General features: G+C 43.0%; 1 protein-coding gene across 3 annotated transcripts in view; it reads right to left on the bottom strand.

Annotated features, from left to right (window-relative positions):
* The window catches only part of MYH15 (myosin heavy chain 15), a 67272-nt gene extending 58370 nt beyond the window's left edge, over nt 1-8902 (bottom strand). For 2 of the 3 annotated variants that reach the window (XM_030582134.1, XM_030582142.1), the window contains exons 1-5: nt 8809-8899; nt 7641-7744; nt 5896-6039; nt 4497-4653; nt 1928-1955 (exon numbers count right to left, since the gene is read on the bottom strand). In XM_030582134.1, coding sequence (XP_030437994.1) covers nt 1928-1955; nt 4497-4653; nt 5896-6039; nt 7641-7744; nt 8809-8899 — 524 coding nt within the window. Of the gene's footprint in view, nt 1-1927; nt 1956-4496; nt 4654-5895; nt 6040-7640; nt 7745-8808 lie in introns of all 3 variants that reach the window. The other variant, XM_030582152.1, reaches the window with a different exon arrangement.
* Between the last annotated feature and the right edge of the window lie 7428 nt (nt 8903-16330).

Genomic DNA, 16330 nt, shown 5'->3' with positions numbered 1-16330 from the left:
GTGCTGCCTTCCCAGTGTGCCTTGTGCCTGGACTGAAAGGACCACATCTGGTTCGTTAGGGAAGGGGTCACAGTGAGTTAAGTCCTGAGCCACTCATTTCACACTGGCTACAGCATAGCCATCTGATGGCAACAACTTCCAATCACAAACTCAGACTCAGACTTTAAGATCAGAAGGGACCATCATGATCATCTAATCCAGTGGTCTCCAACCTTTTTACACCCAAAATCACTTTTTGAATGTAAGGGAAACCCAGGATCTACCCCGTCCCCTCCTTGAGGCCCCGCTCCACTCACTCCATCCCCCCACCATCACTCGCTCTCCCTCACCCTCCCTCACTCTCACCAGGCTGGGGCAGGGTTTCGGGAAGGAGTATGGGCTCTGGGCTGGGATCGAGGGGTTCACAGTGTGGGAGGGGACTCTGGGCTGAGCCTGGGGTGCAGGAGGGGATGAGGGATGCAAGCTCTGAGAAAGAGTTTGAGTGCAGAAGGGGGCTCTGGGCTGGGGCAGAGTGTTGAGGTGTAGGAGGGGGTGCTGGCTCTGGGAGGGGGCTCAGGGCTGGGGTGCAGCCTTCTGCAAGGCAGCACTTACCTCCGGCAGCTCCTGGTCAGCGACGCAGCATGGCTGCTGCTAAGGCAGGCTCCCTGCCTACCCTGGCCCCACGCTGCTCCTGGAAGGGGCCAATGCGCTCCTGCGGCCCTTAGGGGGGCGGGCGGCATGAGGTTCTGCATGCTGCCTCTCTCTGCAAGCACTGCCCCCGGAACTCCCATTGGCCACAGCTCCCCATTCCCGGCCAATGGGAGTGGTGCTTGCAGAGAGAAGCAGCATGCAGAGGGAAACCCCTGACCCCCTGCCCTCAGGGCCACACTGGCTGCTTCTGGGAGCAGTGTGGGGCCGGGGCAGGCAGGGAGCCTGTCTTAGGGGCAACCACGCTATGTCGCTGGAGATCACAATTGACTGGCTGGCCACCACTGATCTAGTCTGATCTCCTGACCATCGCAGGCCACAGAACCTCCCTCACTACCCACTCCTGTAATAGACTCTAACCTCTGGGCTGAGTTACTGAAGTCCTCAGATCATGGTTTAAAGACTTCAAGTTACAGAGAGTTCACCATTTAAAGGTCAAGTTCAAAACAGTCACTCTAGAAATGCAAGACTGTGTACTCCATTCTTAAGCACATTGAAACTGGATGTCCAGGATGTCATTCACCTGGAAATTGCTCGGCATTCACGGGTTGACTGAGGGTATGTCTACATCTACAATTTTGCAGCGCTGGTTGTTACAGCTGTATTAGTACAGCTGTATAGGGCCAGCGCTGCAGAGTGGCCACACTTACAGCAACCAGCGCTGCAAGTGGTGTTAGATGTGGCCACACTGCAGCGCTGTTGGGCGGCTTCAAGGGGGGTTCGGGGAACCCGAGAGCAAACCGGGGAAGGAGACCAGCTTCGCCGCGGTTTGCTCTCACGTTCCCCGAACGCCCCTGCAAACCGCAGGGAAGGAGACCTGCTTGCTCGGGGGTTCGGGGAACGCGAGAGCAAACCGGGGAAGGAGACCTGCTTGATTACCAGAGGCTTCCTCAGGTATGCTGGGATACCTGCTTATTCCATGGAGGTCAAGAAAAGCGCTGGTAAGTGTCTACACTTGATTACCAGGGCTGGATCACCAGCGCTGGATCCTCTACACCCGAGACAAAATGGGAGTACGGCCAGCGCTGCAAACAGGGAGTTGCAGCGCTGGTGATGCCCTGCAGATGTGTACACCTCCTAAGTTGCAGCGCTGTAACCCCCTCACCAGCCCTGCAACTTTGTGATGTAGACAAGCCCTGAGTTTCTGTCCCACTCATTCACAGACATTGCATTTCAGGAGGACTCTCTTTTTTTTTTTGCACTAACAGATTCCCAAACCAGATGAAAAATAAACACCTACGTGATCAGCATAGACTGGTTCTCTCGATCTAAGGAAAAAGAAAAGGAGAAGAAAGGAAGGTTATTAAAAGTATGAGCGTAATAGGAAACAAATGAAAGGATCCAATCTTTAGAGGCCACTGTAAGTATAGCACGACATTAAATGCTCCAGTGCTTCGTCCAATCCAGTTTTAAAAGTCAAATGACGTTCATTCTGCCACTTCTCCTGAGAAACTATGCCATCATGTCAAAGCAAAATGTTCTTCCTGTTCCTCCTACACATAGCTTTGCTCACTTCCAACTGGTTCTTCTGCTCATGCCCCACTGGACCACCCTAAATGTTTACACAGAGATGGTTCTTTTATATGTATAATTACTGTACGTGCACTCAAGATTCATTGTAGACTTAAAATAAAAAACTTGGCCAAAATTCATCTTCATTTTAATTCCACTGACCTCAGTGAGTTACACTCAGGATTTATTTGGCCCATTCTGACCATAATTGTGCCATTAGCTGATAAACCAACTTCTCTTCTGAGTCAAGTTTATGACAACATCTCTCTGTTCTCCACCCTCTCCCATTCTTTTCCATTTGTTAGTCCCTTTTCGAGAGCAGGATGAAACTCCTGTAGTTTCTAAAAAAAAAATGTTAAAAATCACACGCTCCAGTAATTGCTTTTTTGCATTTCCACCTGTAATAAGATTTCCTTATTGTAGCTGGCATGTGTGCACCATCACTGCCCTCTAATGGAAGGACTCAGACTTGATCAAATATTTATTGCATTGTTTCTAGTGGATATAAAGCCTAATACTACTGACTGCTAATGAGATTTTCCACTAATCCAAGAAGCAGTGCATGTGAACTTGGTGCAGAAGATCCAGCATTCCTTCCTCCATGATTAGGTGTTCAGATTAGTGTAGAATAGGTGCATAGATGATGCACGTATAGTTTAGACCAGTGGCTCTCAGACTTATTTGATAACTTCCCCCTTCTTCGTGTCTGTAGTAGGTTACACTCCCCAGCCAGAAAAGTACATACACTGATTTAAAAAAAAACAATCCACCATGCAATTCTCACTAATATTAAAACAGTAAGACATTGATTCAATCCGAGCCAATGATCCATTGTAATAAGAGCAAAAGCAAAAAACTGTGATTGTGGTTGATGCTTACAATTAAATGTGCATGTCACACTTAATTGTAAGCACCTGTGTAGTAACAGCCATTGATTTGTGGCTCTCCCTCATTTTTAGCTCTAGTTTGGTTTCCCCTCAATTTGTTAAAATCCTCTGCAACCAACTACTCTTTGAAAGTGAACCAGCATTTCCTCAACTACGGAAATAGTACAGCCTTCAGAAAGTAATGAAAACACAGACAGCTCTGAGCTTTGCATCAGGGATTTCAGACAAGTTGCATCAAAACAAAAAATCAGATACTTATTTTCAGATAACATATTATGAAGGTGGGTTGCCAACTTTCTAATCACACAAAACCGAACACCCTTGTTCCACTCCTAGCCCCGCCCCTTCCCCAAAGCCCTGCCCCTGCTCACTCCATCCCCACCTCCCTCCACTGCTCACTCTCCCTCACCCTCACTCACTTTCTGTGGGCTGGGGCAGTGGGTTGGGGTGCAGGAGGGAGTTCAGGGTGCAGGCTCCAGTTGGGCAGCACTTACCTTAGGCAGCTTCCGGAAGCAACTGTCATGTCCAACTCATAGGCAGAGGGGTGAGGGAGTTCTGCACGCTGTCCACGCCTTCAGGCACCGCGCCCACAGCTCCCATTGGCCATGGATGTGGCAGTGCGCCTAAGAGCCAGATGGCAGCCACGTAGAGCCTGCCTTAGCCCACTGTGCTGCCAACTGGACTTTTAGTGGCACAGTCAGCTGTGCTGAGTGGTGCCACCAGGGTCCCTTTTCGACCTGGCGTTCTGGTCAAAAACCAGACGCCTGGCAACTCTATATGAAGGTGCTCATGAACCTAGAGCTAACTTCCATTTTAACTCCTATTCTTCCTCCTCCTCTATTCCTCATTGAAGTTACTGATTTCTTTGTACGTTGAAGTGCTTAAACTAGAGTGTAGGACTGAGAATTTGGAAGTTATAAGATTAAGAGGTTTATTTCCTACTTAATTGAAAGTTACGTGCCTTGAATTTTTCCTCAGGGCCTCATGATTTTTTTTTTTTTTGGTCCTCATATTTTCAGCAGTAGTAGATTTTCAAAGCTCCAATGGTCACATAGAGATAGCTCTTCACACACTCAGCACTGAACAATCTTTAGAAATGTTCATCATTAGGGACTGGAACCACAGAGAGTATAGGAGGAGATCAAACTAGTTTAAGCCAGTTTTATTACCCTATTTGTTTTCTATCGCTTGATTGGATAAGCTTATTCTTCTTATTAGAAGACTTGAACAAGTCACTGGGGCTTTGTATCTCTCTGTTCTCAAGTCTAAACCCTTTTGGAGAGTACCTGGACACTCAGTGCTGGTCGGTTTCACTGTTAAAATTCTATCCAGTTAAAAAAAGAAGTGAGCATCAGTCACATAGGCAAAATAACGTAAATTCAAGTTTGAAAAGCAAATGATGCTACTTACTGCGCAGCATGTCATTGTATGCGTTATCTGCAATGGAGAAGATGTGAGGGGGAGCCTCTGACCGCCTCTTGCCTTTGTATGCATTAACCACCTCCGGGTTGTAGACTGGAAGCCATTTGTAGGGGTTTATAGTCACACAGAATAAACCTGAATAGGTCTAAAAAGGAACCCAAGATGGGGAGTAAATGGCCTTTATATAGAGTGAGATTTAAGACAAATCAGTCATTTGTCAGTTTTAATATCAGTCATCCATTAGCTCTTACACAGTGCCTTTTGGCCCAGATTTTTAAAGGTATTTAGGTGCTGCTCCACTCAGCATTAAAAGGCCTAGGTGACTTAAATGACTTTCAAAAATGACTTAGGCACTTAGAGTGTATGTACACTGCAATAAAAAACCCATGGCTGGCCCCTGCCAGCTGACTTGGGCTCGGTCCATGGGGCTGTTTAATTGAAGTATAGATGTCTGGGCTCAGACTGGAGCCCACCTGTATGACCCTGTGAGGTAGGAGGGTCCCAGACTTCAGGCTGCAACCTGAGCCGGAATGTCTACACTACAGTTAAACAGCCCTATAGCCCAAGCCCGAGCCAGCCAACAAGGGCCAGCTACAGGTGCCTAATTGCAATGTAGACATACCCATAGGAGCCTAAGTCTCACTCAAAGTCACTGTCCTTTATCCATTGATATTAAAGGACTTTACAAAAGGAAGATGATAAGCATGATCCCTGGTTAACATATGAGAAGCTAAAGAGCAGAGATGAATTCTGCTTTGAAATATGGACATGCAGCTTCCAATGATTTCAGTCAGAATTGCCTATACCAAGCTGAGGGGAAAATTTGGCCCTATTAAGTTAGTTGCTATTGAAGCTTTTCCTTGCAGTGAATAGAACTTGCAGTGATATTTCTTTTGGGGGAGCTGCAGTACCAGGGAGGGGCTTAGAGCCAGACAAGATAGACAGACAGTGAGGCTGAAGACAGGAAAATAGAAAGCCAACTTCCCTCACCCTCACCTGCCCCCCCCCCCGCCAAAACAAAACCAAAAACAAAACAGTTACACACATTCTAAGCTTGAGCCACTGATGCCTAAGGAGCTAGGAATGTCTATGGAGGGCTCTTGATTAGTACTGAGAGCAGTATAAAATGAACCAGTCCATTCTGCTGTCCCACCCCTTGAGGCAAAAAAACCCACTGCCTTTATTTGCTTTTGTCTTTAGCTTAGTGTTCAGACACAAAATTGACCCCGCCCCCGAATACATTTCCTTCCTGAAAATGAATTGAGGTCAATCAATTTTAGGGTCAATCAGTGTTGGAAGTAGAATATGAAGTACAGGCAATGTCGTTAGCATCATGGCACTTGCGGAATACATTTCAAAACACATACGTTGAACCAATGACTCTTACATAAATCATCCAGTGGCTATAGCGCCTGTTCAAATTGTGCAGCACAGATGCCTCATTAAGGTGAGTCAACATAGCCATGTCCTCAATCATGTCAAACTTCGGGGGGTTCATCGGCTGAACATCATCTTCTTTTACAGTGACGGTCTGCAGAGACAGACAAGTATAACATTGCTGGCAACTACTGTCACCTTGTCTTTCCACACTACCTACAGTGTGACATTAAAAAAGCAACAAGTGAGCTGATGACACACCTTTAAAAAGATGCTCACATGTATTAAAGATTCCACTTGGGGATGGATTGACTACTGTATTTTTTAACCAATAGAAACTAAGCATTACTATTTTTTATTTATTTATATCAAGGGTAAGCAAACTATGGCCTGCGGGCCACATCTGGCCTGCAGGACCGTCCTGCCCTGCCCCTGAACTTCTGGCTGGGCAGCTAGCTCCCAGTCCCTCTCCTACTGTCCTCCCTCCCCCACAGTCATGCCACCACACAGGCAGTGCTCTGGGTGGTGGGGCTGTGTGCTCATGCAAGGCAGAATGGCAGCGTGTCTGGCTCTGGCATGGTAAGGGGACTGGCCAGAGGGTTGGGGCAGGTGGTTTGGGGGAAGCAGTGGACACGGAGCAGGGGGCGGTTGGAAGGGGTAGAGATTTGGGGGAGGCAGAGGATGAGGAACAGGGGGGATTGGATGGGGGTGTGGTCCTGGGGGGGCCTGTCAGGGGCAGGGGTATGGATAGGGGTCGGAGCAGTCAGGGGACAGGGAGCAGGCGGGGTTGGATAGGGAGTGGAGTCCCAGGGGGCAATTAGGAGTGGGAGTTCTGGGAGGGGGTAGTCAGGGGACAAGGAGCAGGGAGGAGGGTTGGATGGGCTTCTGAGGGGGACAGTCAGGGGGTGGAAAGTGGAAGGGGTCAGATGGGGGTGGAGGTCAGGCTGTTTGGGGAGGCACAGCCTTCCCTACCCAGCCCTCCATACAGTTTTACACCCTGATGTGGCCCTCGGGCCAAAAAGTTTGCCCATTCCTGATTTATATTCTGATATCACCCAGAGGCCTGAACCGAGATTGCGGCCCCATTGCACAAACACAGGGGCACAAACAGTCTGTGCCCTGATCTAACCACACAGAACAGACAGGGAAAACTACACAGGGTCACACTCAAAGGGAAATCAAAGGAAGGGATGCAGCTTGCCCAAAGGTCATAGAGGAGGTCAGTGGCAGAGCCAGGAATAAGAAGCACATCTCCTCAGTCCCAGTACATCACACCCTGTGCATGACATGACACCGCCTCCCTGTGCAGGCTCTTTTACTGAAACTTCAAGCGACTCTCTCAGACCACATACATTTCTGATTCTTTGGGACCATAGAAGAAATTTTCCCAGCATGAGGAAATTCTTCAGATCAACCTGTCCTACATACATGATGTTCGCTGTTAGCGGTAACAGATGTCAGATGAGCATGAGGCATAACAACAGAGAAAGACAGACAGAGGTAGTAAAATATGAAGTTGTATGATCTTGGAAATCATTAAGTACTATGCAGTTTAATTTTTTCCCTCTGGGATAGGATTGCTCAGTTGCGTACTTTGCTCTTCAATACCAGAAAAGAGAAAAAATGTACAGAAAAAACAACAAAACAAAACAAAACAAAATAAAAACACACACATGGGCTGTGGCTATTAATTGGTTTGATTCTGATTACACCAATCATCAAGCATTGATAGACAAATGGAAAAATGTTCCATACCTTTCCATCCACAGTCTCAACAGTGACTTTGCCACCGCTGCTCTCTTTAATATCCCCTTCAGTATAAGCTTTCTTTTCATCAGGAATCCAACACCTCCTCTTCCCTATGGAATCAAATAGGTAATAATTGACCATATTATAGGGCTATTGATTAATGTTAGTAAGATTACTTCCATACCACAAGCATACTGAAACCCTTTAGGTCATATCACACCATCAAACCAAGTGCTTGATGTCCACCAATAGCCATGGGAGCTGCACGTGTAGTTGTGGGGTATAAAGTCCCTTAATATTACTTTTATGATTTCCATTTGCAAATTCAACTTTTCTCTTCTATAGAGCCTTTCCTCAGGGTATGCAAAACATTTCACAAATGTTAATTAAGCCTCAACAACCTTGGAGAAAGGTAGGCATCATCATCAACTTACAGATGGGGAAACTGTGGCACAGATGTTAAGTATCTTCTCCAAAGTCATACAACAAACTACTATCAGAACCAAGAATAGATCCCATGTTTCTTGCTTCCCAGCCATGTGGCATAATCACACTGTCACATTCTTCTAATTAGGTGTACTACTGTTTGCCGTGTAAATCATTAATAGTAGTAACAATCTGTATCCAGCTACACACATCTCCTTTCCTGGGCTAGGAGTAACTGGACTAGCTCCAAGATGTCTAAAAGCTATTACTCTTTACTATGGAATAGTAGAAACAATTTATTGATATACACAATAAATCCCTCCCCCTTATCTATGTATTTATATTCTCACTCGTTACTCTACATCAAAATCCTCTGTGAATGGCTTGCAAGAAAAATAAGTTATGGGAAAACAAATCTTACAAAGTGAGGCCTGCAGACTAAATTCAAACCATACACTGTCATTAGAAAGTTAAGTATGTGTACACAGACTAGATTTCAGGTGGATATATAGACAATAGATATACATTGCACAGGTAGCATAAATATAGATGTATTAGTCAGACCAGGGTAATTAATGTTTTTATTATAGTAGTATCAGTGTGCTACACTTTTTAAACAGACAAATATGAAAATCCCTCTCCTGAAGAACTTAACAGTTGTAATGTTCCTGTAAATCCAATTAAATATTCAGTTCACCAGCTATTTCAGGTTAACAGACCAAGCAGAGGAAAACATATCCTGTCTTACCATCAAATGCCACAGTTTGTAATATCATTATCTCCTTATCACTCTTCCTGAGGAAAGGTGCAGCCTCCCCGAATTCCGACATGTCCATCATCTTGGCGAGTTCTCTAGACAGTGCAGCCCAAAGAGAGAAGAAAAGGGTCTAGGCTACAAAATAGAAAATTCTCTCATTTTACAATAAGTCTGAGATATGATCCAAAACATACAGAAAAAAATGATTGGGATGAAGGCTGTCAAGGGTGCCTGTAATAAGGGTGGCTACAATTTTCAAATGCAAATTTGAGAAGTCGATCATAGATTCTGGGCCACATTATATCCTCAGTTAACCTCTTCCCTTGCAAGCTCCTGGAAGTCAATGGAGTAGTAGCCATAGTTATGGGTCACAATTTTCTCCATGGGAGAATTTGGTATAACCTTTTTTTCTGGCACAAATGGTAAACTATCATTTTAAACCAAAGTTCAGAAGACGAATGGAGAGGTGAGCTCCTGCATGTGAAAACTGACGCACTTAGTCCTGCCTGAATCATTCACAATCAAGTGGAGGAAGGGGAAGATTTTCAAAACCACACAATGTTGCCTAATTCTTCTCCTGTTGAAGTCTGTGGGAGTTTGCTGAGCTGTTTTGAAAATTCCATTTCATTGTCCTAGGACTGCATAACTGCTAGATGTTCCCATTATGGTTCCATGTAAATGAATTTTCTTGACATGAAGATTAAATGGGATTCAGTATTTTATTGTCAACACACATTTTAAGACAATGGTTTTATGGTCTTCCTGATTCAGCCTCGTGGTCAAGCTTGTTTTTTTGTACTTTTGTTTTCTCTGATGCGCTCTGCCAAAAAATGTGAGCTGTAGGAAGCCAAACAAACATGTGTGTCTTATCCATTTTGCTTATCTAAATATTTGTTTGTCATTATAATTCTGAAGATGAATCCTATAAACCATGCTTAAACAGCAACTGGGCTGAACAGGAATTTTGACTGTGCAAGAACTATAGGATTAGAGTCGAGTGATGGATTTCCACTCCATACGGCTAAATGCAGTGCAGACATGAATCCAATGAAGTGAGTATTCACCCACGAAAGCTCATGCTCCAGTATGTCTGTTAGTCTATAGGGTGCCACAGGACTCTTTGTCACTTTTTATAGGATTAGAATGTCCATGAGGGTTCTTTTTCAGACTATATTAGAAGCATTAAGAAGGAAAAGAAAAGTTACTGGGGATTGAAATGACCCTAACACTGAAAAAAGACAGCATGTGAGGTATGTTAGTGTGAAAGAGACTAACGGAAAACACAAATGTGTAAAAATAGTGCAAGACGCTTAGAAGCTAGTTGGATAGCCCAGGATGTGTCAGCCATTTTTATTGCTGAGATAATGTTAGTCACCTCAAGTCAGCAGCACTGATATCATGGAAACCTGTTAAATGTTCCATGTTAGAGCACACAGAAGTCACCCTCTAAACAGCATTAACACATTCAAATAATAGGTCAAAATGTTTTAGAAATAGTGGGCCAAATTCATCTCTGAAGGCAATGGAGTTGCACTGAGGGTTAAATTGTTCCTATATATTTACGGTTTATCTTTTCATAAAGATTACATATCTGTCTTTATTACAGTAGCATGCCAAAGGCCCAGCTAGGATTGGGGAACTATTGTGCAGCATGCTGTACAGACAGACAATAAGAGACAGTCTGCTCCTGAAAGGTTTTCAGTCACATTTAACAGATTTTTTTCTCTCTATTTTCTTTTACTCAAGATGCCATAATGATACACTTTTTTATGCCTGTTCAGTTCATTCTTGCAACAGATCTTACCTTCAGAAGCTTTATTGATTGTGCCAGGACCAGAAGCAAAAGAAACATTTGAAGGAGGCATAAGTTAAGCAAGACTATCTTTGCAGTTTAAGGTTTTTATTATTTTTGCTTATTTATTTTACAGGATTTTTGTGAAGCCAAAAAGTCTCCTCCAAGCAAGAATCAGTCTCTGGATAGATGACTTAAACACCAAAACAACCAATTATTTTTAAACATGCAAAGCAATACAAACAAGGCAGCTGTGTCTTCAGAGCTCTCAGTTCTCACCACCATACACTAGCCTAGGCTCTTGTAAAGATTCTGAGCCCTCCTAGGCTTGACTGCTGACAATTACTTCAGTGTCACTCTGAGCTGACTGAAAAGTCCTGCAGTGATTTCACTTCAAGATCCTCATAAGACTATCTGGATTGCTAGGGCCTCTTTTCACTGGGGATGAGTGCATCATGGTGGCAGGAAAAGACCTCTCATGGCACCAAGGATATGGCTATACTACAATTGAACACCTGTGTCTGGCCTCTGTCAGCTGACTTGGGCTTCTGGGGCCCAGGCTGCAGGGCTGTAAAATTGTTATGTAGGCTTTGCGGTTCAGGCTGGAGCCTGGACTCTGGAACCCAGGGAGGGTACCCAGCCTGAACCCCAAAGCCTACACAATAATTTTCAGACCAGCAGCCCAAGCCCAGTGAGCCCGAGTCAACTGACACAGGCCAGCCACAGGTGTTTAGTTGCTGTATAGACATACCCCCAAGAGACTCATGGAACAGAACTATGATAAGAGTATGTGTGTGTCATTCCATGTTAAATGTGTGAGTAAAACTGCGGCCACTTATCTATTAGCCCAGTATATGATTCTATAAGTTAAAATACAAAATAAGCTATTTCTATACCATTCACATTATATATATTTTTGCTCTTCATGACAGCTGTTACCAGGCTTCTTTCTTAGTTCTTAGGTGCACTATTGAGCTGCAGCCTGCCAACTGTTAGTGAATGCAGGGCAAGCACATAAGTTAGGCATTTGACACTTTTACAAAAGCAGCACTACTAAAATGTGGGGGCATGATCCTGCAAGACATCTGTGTGTGAACATCCCTTTTACTTTAAATGGAATTCTGTGAATGGAGGGCTTGCAAATTTGGGCCCTTGTATGTATATAGAATTCAGTATGTTTTAGGAGTCTGCATGACAAAATCATTATAAGACAAGAAATTGAGGTTATTGTTCAGTCCATTGCATCTACACAAATATTTTTAAGTTACCATAACCAGCAAATGTTCGCTTGAAACAAATATTCTGAAATCTGGGAAGCCTAAATCTCAGTCCATCCTAATCAGTAATAAAATACTATTACTTCTTCACACTTGTATAGTACCTTTCATCTGAGGGACTCAAAGCACTATATAAGCATTAGCTAAGACTCACAACACCCCTGGGAATTCTGTTAAATCCGTTTTCTAAATGGAGTAACTGATATACAAAAAAGTTCAGTGATTCATCCAATATCATCAATAAATCAGTAGCAGAGCTAAGATTAGAAAGCAAGATCACTAGTTTACCAACCCTGGCATTGCTTTAGACACGAGATTACACAGCCAGTGAAGTCTGATTTGCAGGAGCAACGAAGGCAATCAGAGTACACATTTGAAATGGTACCCAACATTTCTCAAAGGATTGCAGTTCAGGTCAGTCTTAAGAATTCCTTGGGTAGCTGACCTGCTTGGAAGTTTGAACTACAGAATTCATAATCTTCCTGAGAACATGAAAAATGTGACCTGCATATAATAGCTGATCCATCCACCAGCTGCATTATAACGAGGAACCTGCAGTTTTGGCTCTTCCAGTTGGCTAAATGAATAAGTAAACATTAGATAGAGAACATTTCAAGAGCAAGACTTGTTTGCTACCTTACCATTAAGTTAAGGTAACCCAGTACCCCAGGGTTATTAATAGAGTGCTGTGTATTTATTGACATCACCACTAAAACCTGAAGCTGGTAGCAGCATAAAAATCAATGATACAACTGTTGACTATAAGTAAGTACGCTTAGCAGTAAAAGAGATAGGTACCTACCCTGTAAAGCAAAGACGAAAAGTATCAGGATTCTGCTTGATGCAGACTTTTTATACACCTTCCTCAAGGTCACTGGTGGTGATAACAATTTAAAGTCATCAGTAGCTTTCCTTTGTTTCTATATTTGTCTGCTGGGTCCTGGAAGAGATGGCAATGCTACAGCAGTGTACGTGTGAGGGTATGATTCTGGAGACTGTGGGGGAGTGGCATGCTATTGAGTTGCTTCCCTATCCACTCCATTCTTGCTAGATGACTTCATGGAATAACTCCTATCCTTGCCAGACTGCCTGTATTTTAACAATGGCAAGTGTTACTTTTTCTGAAAACCAAATTGCAGTTGGCTAAAAAGAGAAATAAGAAAATTCAGATGTCATTACTTTGGAAAATGAATTGCCCACCTTTCTTATACCAGAGATAAGTGAACAGAAGGTGCTTTAGGTCCTATGTGCATCTAGTGACTATGGAACAAATATACAATTCGCAAATAACAAAACTAGGAACTGATCTCAGGGCTTCTGAGATCTCCAGTGCCTTAAGCACAAAACGATCCTTACTCTTACTTTGATGGCCTCAGAGCATTAAAATCAGGCTCAAGGACTTTGCAATTCCCAATTGCATGCAAGAGCTAGAGAATGAAGATGGTGAAGAATATAATGTTCCTATCTAAAAAGTTAAACAGCAGATAGTACTTTGGTAGTGTACAAATTAAGGGTGGATGTCGAGTATTGTGTTTCAAGAAATAGTCCAGGATCAGGACTTCTTGTGGTAAACTCTATTCCTGGACAGTGGAAATAGCCTAACAAATCCAGATCTCACTTTGTTTCAGCCCATAGATAACTAAATGAACCCAAATCCTTGCAAATATTGAGATATCCAGGTTTATTAGGTACACCAGCATACCAAGCTATCTGGGTATCTTTGAGTTCCAGTATAAGTTGAATGTATGTACTGGTGGAATGTGAAAGTTGCAGATACTGTTAGTTGACTACAAGACAAGTAGCATAACAGGGCTCTGAAGAGTGTTAGTAGGAAAACTGAATTTCAAGAGTTAAAAAACTTTTAAAAAATCCAAGGTTATATTCCTAGATTTACATTGAGGCAATTATTTTTGTTTGTAATCAGACCAGAAAAATGACTTACAAATTGAATCTGCTCCTTTAAAGCTGCTGCCCTGATGGAACAGACTAGGACAGATTACAAAGACAAGGGGAACGCATGAGAAGAAATAGGCTCACAGAATAGATAAACTAATAGAGGAGATATTGATGTGCTATGCTTTGAAAGTGTGAACTCTTTACAGACAGGCTATGCTGAGTGTTCCAGGAGGAGAGGGAACATCAATCCATACAGGGGAGGTTACCAATACCAAGTGATACAGAAGCAATATTCCTTAACTAGAAACTATGTCCAGTTGGGTTAAAGGAGTTAAGGAGATTAAGGCAAAAGTTTCAATATCCTGTTCAATTTGGTTGCATTCATACAAGGAACATGCATTCAAACACAAAGCTAGGTATGTTCATCATGTCCCCTAAAGTCCAAGCTGCTGTGGAAGATGTGTTCTTCACATTTCCATTGACCCAGTTTCATTTCACTCTCTCTCTCAAACCACTGCTCTAGAACTACTTGGCACTTTTCAGCATGAAAACACTGTTACATAATAATCCACACCACACGATAAGAAACTTGCCTAAAACCACAAAAGAAGCCAGTGGCAGAGCTAAGAGGACAACTCGTCTGTTCCTGGGTCCGACTCTTGTACCTAGAACACTTGACTACTGTTTACTACAGTTTTTTTCCCCTCCAGATCAATCCCATACTCCAGCTATCTTGTGCTCAGGCCTCAAAAGATTTGTTCTAAGGCCCTGCACTTTGTAATTTATTGTTTCATATCTGGCTCAGAACAAACTGATTTGATTGTCTGATTTTGAGTATTTAGGTGAAGAATGAATGAATGACCCTGTAAAACTTGATTGAATGCTCCTGATAGTGAAAGGCAAAACATGATAGATTGTATGCATGGCCCCAATTAATGTTTATGAGGAGGTGCTTAATCTGCTACTGAAGACTGGGAATGCTATAGCATTTCACATCACTCATGGCTGCGGACGTAATACACACGTAATCTCTCCTCATGTCTCCTTTCATACTCCATTAGTAATTATATTTCCAAACACAGAATTAAACATTAACAGCTTCTTATGTTAAAAAAACACCTATTATAACCACTGTATTATTTTTACATCTTCTGTTCTAAACATATTCATCCTCCTTACACCTGTGTTCACAAGGAGGGCAGACTAATGGCTGTTTTGGCAGCTGGTGCCAATGCTATTTCATGGGTTGTGTCACTTGAAAGTGGCGTAGGTAGCACTGGGTCCAGCATGATCAATCTATTTTCCTGGCAAATGCTGAGATGGTTGGTCACTGCTCATTTGTTATTCTTGCCTTGTTGGGCTTCTCTCTATTTTGTTTTACTACTCACTCAAATAGACAACTTGATTATGTTTGGTAACAATGACAAACAAGGGCATTAGCTCCCGCAAAGCTACATTTAGAAAGGTTAATACTGCTCACTATTTCTTTAACAGATGGTTAGGTTTGGAAAAGGAGGAACTTTGATAAAGTGCACTTGTGACTAACCTATTTTTAATAACATTACATATTGGAGAAGAATGCAATGGTATTTATCTTCTCTAGAGTCAGATAGTGTCAACATGGATGCCATGGTCTTAGAGAGGTTGTCATCTGGTTTGTGTAAAAGCCCATTTATGACACCTTACTGTTTTCTAAAACACAAAATGCATCTGATCAAGGGCTGGCTGTCCCTTAAAACATGACATGCATATTAAAGTCTGTTCTTCAATAGCATGCCTTGGAAATAAAATAGCTTGTACTACTGAAGAGAACTCTGCAAGTTAGAGGGATGCTATTGCTAACAAAGATATTTGGAGACTGTTTTTTGATTCACAGTTCCTTGGTCACTCCATAAAGTAAGTGTAAAAGATTATCCCTCGATAAGGTGCACCGACCATAGCTGTATCTGAAGAGATTTAGAGCCGATTGTTTACCCAAGGGCCCAGCTAGGTCATTGCTCATTGCTGACGGTGCATTCACAAGTGAGGGGTGTTGTATTAATTTAGATGGAATGTATGGGCCCAAAGAATCAAAGGTGCTGATATGACCTTGTCACTGTCCAACATGAAACAGTCATAAACAAGGCTTGGTATACAAAGACCTCAAGCAGCTTAGTATCATGGCAAACATTGCAAACCAGAGGTGCTGGGCCAATTTTTCTAGTGGGGTGCTGAGACCCATTGAACCAAACTGTAAACCCTGTATGTGATGGAAACCACTTCAAGCCAGGGGGTGAGGCAGCACCCTTAGTTCCAGCATCTATGCTATAAATCCTTTTTAACCTTTTATTAAAGATACAGGAAAAGAAGAAAAAACAGTTAAAGCCTTTGAAATGTAAAGTGTTAAGCAACACTTTCATTGTAACACCCCTCATTCCCTTTCACTGGAGTAAATTTTTAGATGGATACCCTCTCCCCTTGTTTGACAGTCTTTTAGATGGCATTACCATTATTTATGATAATACTGTCTTTGGGGAGAAGAGAAGTTAGCTGAGATGGGTTGGAGCTG

Source organism: Gopherus evgoodei, chromosome 1 (genome assembly GCF_007399415.2).
Source record: "Gopherus evgoodei ecotype Sinaloan lineage chromosome 1, rGopEvg1_v1.p, whole genome shotgun sequence".
Classification (NCBI taxonomy): Eukaryota; Metazoa; Chordata; order Testudines; family Testudinidae; genus Gopherus; species Gopherus evgoodei.
This window is presented reverse-complemented; position numbering and strand designations above follow the sequence as displayed.